The following is a 14,877-nucleotide window of genomic DNA, read 5'->3' as shown; positions in this document are numbered from 1 at the left end:
GGCATCACGTCTTTTGCAAGACAAAAAGTAATCGCTTGTGTAATTGTTTTCTTCCTCTTGGAGTGATGCTCGTATGGTGCCGTGGCCGTAAAAGATGACACTATTGACTGCTGGTTTGGTCCAGTGGCTGCACGGCTAGTAGTGGCTAAACTGCTTATCCTAGGTGTGTCAGAAGCAGCAGCAAAAGGCCGTGCAGACTCCGTTCGCGCTTTCATGCTCTCTGTGTAATCACTAGGGTGGTACTTCTTTAAATGATTGAAGAGATTTGTAGTGTTGCCCGTTTTTGAGGGCACCGACCGCCGACATACCTTGCATATCGGCTTCGTTTGCTCCACATCATTTTGAAGGTACCCAAACCACCGCCACACAACCGACGCACCTTTTCTCTCAACAATATCCTCATCTGTGGAGGATAATTCCAAATGGCTAACATCTGTTTCGCTGCCCTCGGGTGCATGTTCTCATCCTTCCTCTGCCATTTGTTTACGCTCACCCAGAGCTCTAGAGATAGTAAGAGTTGCGACACTCCCATCGGGTGCCGTTGTATGCTTTCTTCCAGTCTACTTCCGGGTTGTGGAGGCTTGTTTAGTTCCAAGCACCGCTTCAACAGTGATAGCCACCGTTCATTTGCACTGCAGGTCATTGAGTATATGTGGAGGTAAGTTGATGAAATGCCTACCTCTTTTGAATTGTCAACTGCCTATATTTTATCAGAGGCTCTTTATGATGCATATGCTGAGCTTTATTTGTATTTGCGCAGCGTAATTATATATATTTTTTATCTTGGTAGACGACCGAATTTCTGCTACTTTTTTTTAGCTCGACTCTGCTGTTAGCTGTGAAGTTATCTCCAGGGATATATTGACGGATTAATTGTTGATGAGTCGCTACCTCTTTTTAATTTTAACGTCTTTATATTATATCAGAAGCCCTTTGTGGTGCATGCATTTATCTGTATTTGTGAATATTAGCAGATGAACGACTTTCAGGCATTGCCATGCGCTTGTTAGCTCTTCTTTGAAAGCTACCTAGCTACATCGCTACCTCTTTTTAATTGCCAAGACTACGTCCTTTATATGAGACCCTTTATAATGCATAAACTTATACTTGTAGGTATTTAACAAATATATTTATTAATATCTATCGTATCTATCTATCTGCAAGTATCCCGAGAGCCCTCACTGAAGACACGAAGACCCTCATTGTTTCTCCCATTGTCAATAAAACATACTATTTCATTCATCAAAGCATAATGAGTTGTTATTCTTGAATATATATTTTGTGTATGTCTTAAAATGGTTATAGTGAGTCAACTCCTGCCTGGACACTATCTGCTGAATGGACTGTTGTTACTCTGCTTTTCAATAACTCCCAGACTACGGGTAAGTGAATCAGAGAAATATAGACATTGTCTGGAAATACAATAATCCAGCTGGGCAAAAATTAACATCTTCAATCATCTTACATTTCTGTGTAAAAGTCGATTTTCCATGCTAACACGAATGTGAAACATTCCCTCCAAAACCCCAAAAGTGTCTTTAATATGTCACCTTACGGCTCAAAATGTAAAACTGACATTTACATACATACTCCAAAGAATTAATAATCAAACAAGTACTTGGAGGTGTGATTTTATTCCTTTTTTACCGTGAAATCGCCACTCTCAGTCCCATAGAAGGAAATGACAGCGCTGCCTGTTTGGAACTATTCAGGCTTACATGAACCACGTGACCGCCCCGCTGCGAGAGCATGAGTGTTGCAACTCTTACTATCTCTAGGGCTCTGCGCTCACTGGTAAGTTAGAAGCGGAAGTGGGGCAGGAAAAGGTCGACTCTGATTGGCTGTCACACTTGCATTTCCTTCTTCTTCTGATGCGTTTTCGGCAGGCTAGGTGTCTCATTGCGCATTGCTGCCTTAAATGGTTAAAAACAGTACTACCACAGAGGAAAACGACACATTTCTGCTATGTCTGATCGCGCAAATATGCTCACAGCTGATCACCGCGATCAACCTGAAATTAATTGCGATCAGCGATCACGATCATGTAATCGCCCAGGCTTACCTCAAACTCTGCCGAAGACTACAATATAATTGTATAGCTTAAATATAAGTATAACTGTAATTTGGGAGGTCAAATAAACAACCGCCTCCTAATACTGGGGCAAAAGCACTTTGAGATAGGCGATAAACCTGAAAGACTCCTTGTACATCAACTTAGAGGCATCCAGGTCTCAAGATCGAGTCATTGCATTAAGTCAAAATCAGGCTCGTTGCTGACAGACCACAAAGACATCAACAGTCGCTTTTAAGAATGTTATACTTGTCAGGAATTCGAGTGGGTGAACCCATGCAGCAGGCAACAGACAGGCAGTATGGTTAAATAAAGTTTTATTAACAAAAAATATTAAACCAAGAAGCACTCCATAAGGGAGGCACAGGGGAATAAATCAGGAAGGGGCAAACGAACTAAACTAAACTAAGGACGACGGTTTGGGACCGTGGTGGAGGGTTAAACTAAACTACACATAACAAAAGGCGACGGCTTAGGGCCGCAATGAAAGCTAGACTAAAATAAATGGGGAGAGGGGAAAACTCACAAGTGTCCAGGAGGGGAACCAGGAGACCAGGTGGAGGGCAGAACTGAGGGAGATGGTGGTGGAGGCGGTGTGAGGATTGAGCAACAGGCGGACAGGGAGTAGACGGGAAGGAATGCAGAGAGGGCGAGGGATTCCAGGTGAAGAGGGAGGAGGGGGCCGGCAAGGTAACTCTCCGAGAACTGAGTCCAGACGAGGGAGGGCGTGTGAGGGGATGCAGAACGTAGCAGGGTTGGCCGACGAGGTAATCCATTAGTCCAAGGAGCTGTGTGCTCGCGGCGGGGTGCAGTGAGTCTCAGGTGGGAGCATGATGCAGGAGATCAATGGCAGGTATGTGGCAGGCATGTGACAATGACGCAGCGAGGAATTGAGTGAAGCGCCAGGCTTTATACTGAGCTGATTGTCATCGTGCTCAGCTGTGCTTTCTCCCCAGCTGTGACTAATTAACTGCGTCAGAGCACTGGCACAGGACAGAGTGTGACAGTACCCCCCTCAAGGTGCGCCTCCTGGAACACACAAGACCAGTCGGGGTGCTGGCGGGCGACTCTGGGACTGGCAGAAATCCGGCAGGAGGGTCCGGTCCAGGGGCGACCCGAGGGACAGGCAGGCTGGGACCGGGTGGGCGGGAGGGACAGCGTCGGAGGACAGTTCAGGGGCTGGACATACTGGAGCTGGACAGGCAGGACGGACCGCTCCGGAGGACGGCCCGAGGGCTGGACAGGTCGGGACTGGACAGGCTCGAGTCAGACAGGCTGACGAAGGTGCTCCGGTGGTCGGGCGGGGATCCGGCAATGGAGTCGGTTGGAGCCTCTTGGAGACCGGACTGGGAACCGGCAGCAGGCCCAACGGGGACCCTCTGGGGGCCGGGCTGGGAACCGGCAGCTGGACCGACGAGGACCCTCCGGGGGACGAACTGGAAACCGGCAGCTGGACCGACGAGGACCCTCTGGGGGCCGGATTGGAAACCGGCAGCTGGACCGACGAAGACCCTCCGGGGGCCGGACTGGAAACCTGCAGCTGGACCAACGCGGACCCTCCGGGGGCCGGACTGGAAACCTGCAGCTAGAGCAACGAAGACCCACCGGGGGCTGGACTGGAAACCGGCGACAGCGGGACCCCTCCGGGGGTCGGGCCGGTGGCCGGACTGGAAACCTGCGATGGTGGGACCCCTCCGGGGGTTGGACCGGTGGCCGGACTGGAAACCAGCGATGGTGGGACCCCTCCGGGGGTCGGGCCGATGGCCGGACTGGAAACCGACGGCAGTGGGATCCTTTCCGGGGGTCGGGCCGGTGGCCGGACTGAGAACCGGCGATGGTGGAACCGCTCCGGGGGCAGAGCTGGAGCCGAAGGCCCCTCCAGGGCAGAGCTGGAGCCGAGGGCCCCACTGGGGGTAGAGCTGGAGCCAAGGGCCCCACTGGGGGCAGAGCTGCATCCGAGGGCCCTTCCGGGGGCCTGACATGGGGACAGGACTGAACTCAGGACTGGGGGCCCCTTGGGGGGCAGGACGGAGGGCAGGACTGGACACGTGACTGGGAACTCCATGGGAAGCCGGACTGGGGACTGAACAAAACCAAGGGCCAGAGATTTTTCAGGGTGCGGGACAGAATTTGGAACGAGGGACGGGACAGGGGAGACTATTACTGCAGGGGAGCCACAAGGTGTTAGAGTGGCCACTGCAGGAGGACCACTTGGTGTTGAGGTGGCACTGAGTCTCTTCAGGTATTGGGAGGAGGCGCTATGCCTCCTCAAGGCTACCGAGGAGGAGCTAAGCTCCCTCAAGGCTGCCGAGGAGACGCTTCGCCTTTTCAAAGCTGCGGGGAAGGCGCTTCGCCTCACCAAAGCTGCGGGGAAGGCGGGACGCCTCGACAAAGCTGTAAGAGAGGCGGAGCGACAATACTGAACTCTACACCTCCAAATCCTGCCCTTCACACTTAGATCTAAGCAAATTTTTTGAGTCTCTTGTATTACCCAAAGTCGATGACGCTGCCAGGAGAGACCAAGACTCTGATTTCACTCTAGATGAGATAAAGTCTGCCATAAATTAATTTCCATCAATCAAAGCCCTCGGCTGTGAATTTTACAAAAAATTATGTGACATTGTTGCTCCGTTTCTCCTCAGGATGACAACCAGGTCTAAGAGTAACGATGCCCTACCGAAAATGTTATACAAAGCCAACTGATTTTAAAGAAGGGCAGACATGAGACGGATCCAGCAAGTTACAGGCCTATTGTACTCCAGAATTTTGATAGAAAGGTAATTACTAAATTTCTAGCTAACCAGCTAAACAAACATTTGTCACCTATCATACACCCCAGTCAAACAGAGTTCATTCCAGGCAGGTTCTGTTTTTCCATTGTAAGGCTCCTCTTAAATGCCATTTACGCTGACCATGGCAATACCAGAGGAGCAGCTATTCTATCTCTAGACGCGCAAAAGGTCTTTGATCAGGTTGAGTGGTCCTATATGTTTGAGTCGCTATGTAGGTTTGGATTTGGTGACTTTTTCATATTTATCCAGCAAGGCTGCCTCTCTCACCCGTCCCCTTTGCAATCGCACTCGAGCCTCTGGCTCATAACATAAGAAGTCACTCAAACATTACTGGCTCAAAAGTAGGTGAGGTGGAAACTCTTATTAACATGAGTCTCTTTTTCTCTGCAGTTCCACCGGTCATGCTGCCTGTGCGTCCTGCTGAAAAAGTCCCGCCAAACCCCTGGAGAATCCTGCCGAGTCCTGCTCCCCAGATTTTGCCCCACTCTCCTTCTAAAAGAGGACCATTTCCCACCTGGCCCAGCACCGAGCTGCTGCCACCGCCGCCGCCGCTCACTGTGATCACTGTGGCTGAGCTCCAGAGATGCAGTCGGGAGATAGGAGAAAGTTCCACAAAGTCAACTATCACTGCAGCCCTCCACCAGTCAGGGCTTTATGGCAGAGTGGCCCAACGGAAGCCTCTCCTCAGTGCAAGACACAAGAAAGCCCGCATAGAGTTTTGCCAAAAAACACATGAAGGACCCCCAGACTATAAGAAATATGATTCTCTGGTCTGATGAGACCAAGATTGAACTTTTTGGTGTTAATTGTAAGCGGTGTGTGTGGAGAAAACCAGGCACCACTCATCACCTGCCCAATACAATCCCTACAGTGAAACATGGTGGTGGGAGCATCATGTTGTGGGGGTGTTTTTCAGCTGCAGGGACAGGACGACTGGTTGCAATTGAAGGAAGGATGAATGCGGCCATGTACAGAGATATCCTGGAGAAAACCTCTTCCAGAGTGCTCAGGACCTCAGACTGGGCCAAAGGTTCACCTTTCAACAGGACAATGACGCTAAGCACACAGCTAAAATAACAAAGGAGTGGCTTCAGAACAACTCTGTGACCGTTCTTGACTGGCCCAGTCAGAGCCCTGACCTAAACCCGATTGAGCATCTCTGGAGAGACCTCAAAATGGCTGTCCACCAACGTTCACCATCCAACCTGACAGAACTGGAGAGGATCTGCAAGGAAGAATGTCAGAGGATCCCCAAATCCAGGTGTGAAAAACTTGTTGCGTCATTCCCAAGAAGACTCATGGCTGTACTAGCTGAAAAGGGTGCTTCTACTCAATACTGAGCACAGGTTCTGAATACTTATGACCATGTGATATTTCAGTTTTTCTTTTTTAATAAATTTGCAAAAATTTCTACATTTCTGTTTTTTTTCTGTCACGATGGGGTGCTGAGTGTACATAAATGAGAAATAAAATGAACTTTTTTGATTTTGGCCTGTTCACTTTGTTCTTTTCTGTGTTGTTCACGAAAAAAAAGAAGAGAAAAAAGATTTCATCTGTCGGAAATGATACAACTGAGCAGTGTAGTTGTGAAAACACATATGGGAAGTAATTAAAGAAATTCTCCTTCTGTTTTTTTCTTCTTTTTCTTATGAAACTCGAATTGTGTTGTACTACACAGAAGATGCTCTGTTCTCTCTACTTTTAGTCATGGTAGCTCTGTTTCCATAGAGGTGCATGCAGGAATTTTTTAATGCAGTGAAAAATTAGGCCAAAGTAAGTAAAAACGCGACTGGGTTCATTGGGTTAATCTTTACTCACGGACTACTGTGGTTCCACTGCACACAAAGAGGTTTGCTACGATTGGCTGTTTCCAGCAGCTTGAACTCCAGCAGGATGGGCTGATCCAAGTGTCCACCAACAAATGTCTGGTTGTTGTAGACTGAAATAGTGACCACTGGAGAGTTCATTACTGGATGTCTGGGAAGCCTGGAGGAAGAGAAAGAACAGAGTTACCACATAACCACTAAATCAGTGTTTCTCATAGTATGGGTGGGTGCAGACAAGGGTTCGTGAGCGACTGGGAGGAAAAGGTGTGTCTGTGCCTAACTAATTAGCTAAACTATTTTCTGAACGTTGGCCTGTTTTTCGTGGCACACAACAATACTCAAACTGTGTCGGCCATTTCTCAAAACCAAGTACACAAGTACTGACTCCCAAGAACACATCGTTAATGTGCTATTGGAACACCTGCGTACTTGTTGATGTCACCACCTCGGCTCATTTACTCCAACTATTTTTACCGGGAGTGCCACACATATGGTCTGCAGGCCAAAACCGGCCCACCAGATGGTCCATTTCGACCCACAGGATGACTGAACAATATATATATACTCACACGCAAAAGAAACGCAAGTTTCTTTTACCCGATGAAAAATTAAATTTGGTTTCCCAAAACAAAAATGCATTTGGTACTTTGTGGTGCATGGTGAGTTCTTAACATTTTCTGTTGCATTTTGTAAGGTTGGTGTGAAAACGGAAAACGGAAAACGAATCGTTGCAATACACCAATGCATTGATGATGTGGACATTATTCACACTTTGCACGTGCTATTGAATATGCACGATTTATCGACACCTTCAGTGGGTATAAATTTTATTCAAGATCATAGGCATTTCACTTGCTGTTTAACTATACCACGCTTAAACCAAATTGAGAGGAACCAAGCCCTCGGACGTCTGCAAGCTGGAGAGTCTGTCCGAGACATTGCCCGTCACTTTAATGTCAACATCACCACCATTTACCGTCTCCAGTGTCGATACAACACCACACAGAGCATCGATGACCTTCCCCGAAGCGGACAGACTCTATTGTCTGACTGTTTTTCACTAGTTTTGCATTTGGCTAGGGTAAGTGTCACTTCTGGTAGCATGAGGCGATACCTGGACCAGATACAGAGGTTCCACAGACAGTCCAACTCCTCCAGGATGGCACAACAATGCGTGCCATTGCCAGAAGGTTTTCTGTGTCTCCCAGCACAGTCTCAAGCGCATGGAGGAGATTCCAGGAGACAGGCAGTTAGTCTGGGAGAGCTTGACAGGGCTGTCAAAGGTCCTCAACCGATCAGCAGGACAGGTATCTGCTCCTTTGTGCAAGGAGGAACAGGACGAGCACTGCAATAGCTCTACAAAATGACCTCCAGCAGACCACCGGTGTGAATGTCTCTGATCAAACAATCAGAAAGAGATGTAATGAGAGTGGTCTGAGGGCCCAGCGTCCTCTAGTACCCGCTGTGCTCGCTGACTGGCACCGTGGAGCTTGGCCCACAACACAGGAATTTGCAAGTCCACCACTGGTGCCCTGTGCTTTTCACAGATGAGAGCAGGTTCACCCTGAGCGCATGTGACAGACATGAAAGGGTCTGGAGAAGCCGTGGAGAACGTTATGCTGCCTGTAACATTGTTCAGCATGACTGGTTTGGTGGTGGGTCAGTGATGATGTGGGGAGGCATATCCATGGAGGGACGCACAGACCTCTACAGGCTGGACAATGGCATTCTGACTGTCATTAGGTATCAGGATGAAATCCTTTGACCCATTGTCAGACCCTGCATTGGTGCAGTGGTCCTGGATTCCTTCTGGTGCATGGCAATGCCCAGTCTTGAATTTAGCCCTCCTGGGGGTTGATAATTTTCATTCCCATCAAACAATGTGACACTTTTCATTCCTAACACATTAACCAGTCCATATCAATGCTAATATTCAGTTTGTTTTTCCCCCGTATTGAAATATGATGTATTTTCAGAGTGTTCCTTTAATTTTTTTGAGCAGTGTATATGTGTGAATGTGTGTGTGTGCGTGTGTGGAAAAGACCTCTTAGCTTGCATTGTAATAAAGGGGATCTTTTAAAACTTGAAAAAAAATGCAGGGAAAAAGAAAACATACACTGGAAGTGTATAGCTGCGTTTCCATTACCCTTAGATATGCGCAAAATGTGAAAAGCGCAATAAAAAACTGGTAATGGCAACACCTGAATTTCAAAAAAGGACTAAAATATCGCTAAAAAGTTTTTACGCTCTCATGAGGTGGTTTTTCAGACTTTTCAATATTGAAAAGTATCGCAAAAGCGCAATGGAAACACTTTTTCCGCAATTATACGTCATTGGACGTGATGTACCTGGTCACATGACCAGTTCTCTCGGAGTAAACATGGCGCGGTACGTGTGGACAGAAGAGGAGACCAAGACTTTTCTTGCCATTATTCTTGAGAAAAACATCATTGCCATACTAGACAGCAAACAGCAGAGGAATGCAGAGTGTTATAAGGAGACAGAAGCAGAAATGAGGGAGAAAGGGTTTGACATCGAAATCTCACGGGATGATATTTTACGAGAGTTACGATGCTTCTGTCCAGAACAGCCTTCAATAGAAACACGTTCAAAGTGCAAATATACTTTGTCGAATTTTTAGAAATATCGCTTTCATTTTGTGAAAAACTGTAATGGAAAACCAGCTTATGTTTTCTTTTTCCCTGCTGTGTGTGGGCTCATCATTAGTCTGATGAGCCTGCACACAGGAGCAGGAGGGGACATGACAGACTCTGGCTTTTCCACTCTAAAACATTTATGTTTTTGTTTGCTAACCATTTCTTCACCACTTTTGCTGTGCGTTTTGGGTCGGTGTCGTGCTGAAATGTCCAGTGGTGCCCAAAGCCAATTTTCTTTGCAGACTGCCTGATGTTGGTGTTGAGAACCTTCATATGTTCTTCTTTTTTCATGGTGCCGTTAACTGTGATAAGGTTCCCTGCTCCATTGGCTTTAAAACAACCCCAAAGCATTAGGTTCCCGCGACCATGTTTGAAAGTGGGGATGGTAATCTGAGGGTTGGCAGCTTCTCCTTTTTTGTGCCAAATGAAGACTACATCATTGTGGCCCAACAATTAAATTTTTGTTTCATCTGACCATAAAACAGTCGACCAGAAGTCTTCTTCTTTTTCCAAATAAGCATTTGCAAAGGCCAAGGAAGCTTTTGCGTGCCTTATCTGGAGAAGTGGCGTCCTCCTTGGTCTGCATCCATGGAACCCAGTAGTGTGCAGTGTCCGTTGGACTGTCTGCCTTGAGATGTTGTTGCCAGCAGGGCCCAGATTTTCCAGGATGGCCTTGGCGGTGATCCTTGGATCCTTTTTCACCTCTCTCACTATCCTCCTGGCCTAGCCTAGCCATGCTACACCCATGTTTCTGACGGCACAAGGGTCTAGGGAAGCTCGACAGGGAGGGAGGCGGGCTAAAAGGTTGTCTATCAAATCCCTCTGCAGCAATTGGGTAGGTTTACAACCAATCAAACGAATAGGCTGACGTAGTTCCGAGAGCACTGGTGGATTGTGGCTAAGTCCCATTAGCTTCCCAACCAGCGGAGCCGCGGAGCCGTGGAGCCAACTGGTATATTAAGGATTTGCCATATCCCGTCGGCATAAGTCCAAATACGTCTTTCTTCTCAATGAAACACTTAAGTGCCGTCCTTTGTTTATCTTTCAAGTTGAATTTTAGCTTCAAATCTTTAAGGGCTGTGGCCAAAGCCGAGTCGAAAGATAACTGTTTATTGTGCGCTGGTTGTTTCTGTCAGAATCGTCACGCCTCTGTCGTCACGCCCGCCTTCTGACTCTACACTTCATGGTGATTGGTCCGGCCAGTTTTAGGAGAATCCAGCCTCGAGCCTTATGGAGGGTAACTAGACCCACCCTGGCAGAGAATTAAATTCGTTGCCGTGGGTTGTCTAGCGCGGCTAGGCTACTCCTGGCCAGCACAGGTGTCGCTTTTGGCTTTCGACCACGTCCACTGAGATTTTCCACAGTATTTTTTAATAATACTTTGTACTGTAGCCACTGGAACGCCATATCTAAAACATTTAGATATGGCGTTATAGCCCTTTCCTGACTTATGAGCACTCACAATGCGCAGCCGCTGGTCCTCACTGAGCTCCTTTGTCTTAGCCATGACTATCCACAAACAAAGTGCAAAAAGTTGCTGTTTATCACCTGTTGAGTTGATTGAAACAGCTATTCCTAGTGATTCAGGGTAATTAGGATGTTTTAGAACAGTTTGGACTATTTGGAATGGATGGAACCTTGGATTTTCCCATAATTTTTGACATGCCACTTTTTTTAATCATCAATTTTTATTGAGAAAATCACAACATATACTTAAAGCATGTACATTAAACAATACAATATAACCGTAACTGATGATTTTCTATCATTTTTAATAATGCACGTTCTGACCCACCCCCCATCCATCCGCCATCTACCAGCTACAGTACATATGCATGTCATGCAACTACATTACCACAAAACATGACAGTTACATAACACTTAATTCTGAGAGTATTTTCCCAAGACCTGCTATCAGTTGTGAATACAGTTCAGTTGTATTAGATGCTGCATTGTTAATCCTTGCAGAAGATAATTTCATATAAGCAATGTCCAGAAAACAGTGACGCCAATGAGTGAATGATGCATCGTTAGTTTTTCATCTTTGAGCAATAATCTTTTTGGCCCCAGTGAGATCTGCCAGCCAGATTTTCTGCATCTTCCTGTGAAGAGATATTTGAGAGTCATCATCCAAAACGTGTACAGCGGGATCCATTGGTAGAGGGACTCCTGCTTACGCACTAAGGCAGTTCACCACCTTCACCCAGTGCTCGTGAACTGCTGGGCATTCCTATACAACTTGAATAAAGGAGTCTAAGGTTCCCGGGAGACAGTAAGGATCAGGTGCTGCTCCTATTCTATGCCTCACCAATGGAGTTAGATATGCTCCATGGAAATACTTCAGATGTGTATAGCAGTGATTAGAATTTTTGGAACCTCTTTCGATATTGCGCCAAATTAATTATCAGTCTGGTTTAAATGTGTCTGTTGAAATGTCTTCTTTCCATGTTTTTATCCCCACTGAAGTCAAAAACTTTGTTTCAGTAGTTGATCATAAAAAAAATGACACTATCCTTTTGGCGGCATCTAGTAACAACTCAGAAATGGGGTGCTCCTTCAGCTCCGCTCCGATCCCCAGGGAATTCCATAGGCTTTACATGCACATCTTATTCTGAAGTAGAAAAATAAAGAGTGTTTATCAATGTTGTAGCGAACACAACTTGGTTGTTGGAATGCTAAGGGGAAAGGCCACATCAGATATGAAATCTTTTCTTTTCTGTTATTTGGATGTTTAGGTAAAACTCACATAAGCTGCCACCTTGGACGATGGACAGAATGGGGAACCCTCCCTTTTCCAAGGGTGAGACTCCATTAATGCCATGGGGTGAATTACAGCAGGACATCTGTGATTCTTGCCGCACATACAGCATACAGTATATCTTGTCACTGGAAGTAGTTTGCACTGTTCAAACATAAAAATGTTACCATACTACAAGTATTTGATTCAAAAACTTTATGTTGTGAAAAACTGAGATTTTGAAATTTGTGTTTCTTCTGCATTAACTTGTCATTTTGTAAAGATGTTACTTATTTTTGATATTTATTTTTTTGTTTTATTATTTGGAAATACCAGAATTTGGACATTATTTCTCATTTTTGTCTGTCTGATCACATCATTTATAAAAAAAAATAAATCGGATATTACAATCAAATAGTTACTCAGTACTTGAGTAGTCTTTTCACTAAATACTTTTTTACTCTTACTTGAGTAATTTTCTGAATGACTAATTTTTTACTTCTACTTTACTTATATTATTCTGAAGTAACGTTACTCTTACTTGAGCACAATTTTTGGTTACTCTACCCACCTCTGACCTTTTTAACATCTAAAAATAACAACCCGCAGGCTGGAGGTATCCTGTGTGATGAGCTGAGGATATGGAGCAGGTGTCAAATATTATCCAAAGAGAATCGGCCTTACAGAAAGCCTGTTTGGTCAGGGTTATTTATGTTTCCTATTACTTGTTCCATCCTGTAAGCTAAAACTTTAGAGAAAAATTTTAATCATTAGTTTAATCATTAATTCATTAAGCATTAATCAGTGAAACTGGACAATAATTTGCACATTCAAGGCGGTCTTTTCCAGGCTTTGGTATTACAGTTATTAGGGTGGTGTTGAGGCTTCGATGAAATGAACCAGTATTAGTTGCATGATTTATTGCTTCAAGCCAAATTTGCCCAAAGGAGGTCCCATAGTTTCAGATATAATTCAACTGGAATCCCATCGATTCCTGGTGTATGGCCCTTCTTGGAGCTTTTAGCTGCTTCTAAAAGCTCCTCCAGTGTTATGGGTTGATCTACATTTTCAGTCTCTTCTGGTGTTAATGTTGGGAGACTCAGGCCTGCAAAAAAAATTCATTCAAGTCATTCTTCAAAGCAGTCCCATCACTAGTGTACAGCTATTTAAAGTATTCCTGAAATGCTTTGTTTATGTGTGGAGGTTAACATTCCTCGTTGGGTAGATCTAAAAGCTGGGATGGCTCTCTTAGCCTCCTGTTGTTTGAAGGCTAAAGCTAGGAGATGATTTGGCTTGCTGCCCTCTGAATAATATTTTGACCTTGTTACTTGCATCATATTCTCAACTCTGATTCTTAATATAACATTGAACTCTACTTCTTTAGATTTAAGCGTGTTCGCTATGGCCACCTTATGGTCTTTTTTAAAGTCCCTTTTCAGATGCCTGCATTCATTTTCCAGATCTGAATTTTTTTTGTAATCTACATCTGTGAAGATTTGAACCAAACTGTATTTCCACGTTACGAATACATCCCTTGACCGATTCCCATATTAATGTCTTATCTGCTATGGTCCCCTTGGTTATAGGAATAAACTCAGTTAGTTGGGTCCATATGTGCTTCAAAAAGTCCTCACAACTTAAAAGAGTAGTGTTGAACCTCTATTGACTATTTTTGTTCTTTACCATACTGTAATTAAAGGTTGACAATATTGGGTTATGGTCAGATATGTGTCTTGGCAGAATGTCTATATTGCTAACTAAAGGGAGAAGGCTAGTAGACACTAATATATAATCGATGCTTGAAAATGTTTTATGCCTAGCTGAATATAAAGTATAGTCCCTTGCTGATGGATTGTGTATTCTCCATACATCCTTTATATTTAAGTCCCTCAGAAAAAGATTAAATGCCCTGGAGGCAGCGTCTTGAGAGCAGAGAACACTGAAGTTGATTTATCAAGATCCATGTTCATTTCAGCATTCATAAATAGCTGATAGTAAGAAAGCATCAGAAAAATTTTACTGACTAGAAAAAGTCACATTCAAAAGTATTTGGTGCATACAAAACTAACAAACGCAACCTTTTTGCCCTGAGCAGATATGTAACAATATGCCATTCTATCTGCTTCATCTGAACCAGTTTTCTCAATCGACACATTAAAATTTTGCCTCATAATTATCAAGACTCCTTTTGTACGCATGCCATCGGCTGACCAAGCAACTGGTTTTGTACAATTGACTCTGCATTCTAACTACATCATTTGGTCTCAAATGAATTTCCTGAAACATTGCTATATCAACTTTCTTTCCACTGAGAAAATCTAAAGCCTTTAACATTAACAGAAATTATGCTGAAACATTTCAGTTTAAAAGTATCAGTATTATTTTTATGATGATGGCACTCCGACCCACCCCACCATTCCCAACACCCATCATTTCCCCTTTTGCCCCTCTCCTCCCTTCCATGTTACCCTCCTGTTGCATCCGTGAGCGTCACTTGGCAAGGTCAACATGACACCCTCTTACCCCCCTCTCCACTTATTAACCACAATAAAACCCAAAACGTAACAGGTAACTGCAAAAGCAGCGCCAAAATGCTACAGTATAGTTGTACTTTCAAAATTGCGAATACAGAAAAGGTCTGTATAATTATATAGAATAAAATAATAATTACTCTAAATTAACAACTCATGTAATTTTTTTGTTCCTTTATAAGTACTATGAAATAAGAACACTTCTTAAATAAAGTAATAGTAATAAAATAATGATAATAAAAACAATAATAATAAAATAAAAA

At 44.6% G+C, this 14,877-nt stretch overlaps 1 protein-coding gene across 1 annotated transcript in view; it reads right to left on the bottom strand.

The window, feature by feature from the left end:
- celsr3 (cadherin, EGF LAG seven-pass G-type receptor 3) overlaps positions 1 to 14,877 on the bottom strand; it is a 238,500-nt gene that overhangs the window by 46,745 nt on the left and 176,878 nt on the right. The window contains 1 exon segment of the mRNA XM_051949438.1: positions 6,682 to 6,849. Within this exon segment, the coding sequence (XP_051805398.1) occupies positions 6,682 to 6,849 (168 nt within the window).

The sequence above is a fragment of the Acanthochromis polyacanthus genome, chromosome 6, assembly GCF_021347895.1.
Source record: "Acanthochromis polyacanthus isolate Apoly-LR-REF ecotype Palm Island chromosome 6, KAUST_Apoly_ChrSc, whole genome shotgun sequence".
Classification (NCBI taxonomy): Eukaryota; Metazoa; Chordata; class Actinopteri; family Pomacentridae; genus Acanthochromis; species Acanthochromis polyacanthus.
Note: the sequence above shows the minus strand (reverse complement) of the source record. Positions and strands in the feature narration are given on the sequence as shown.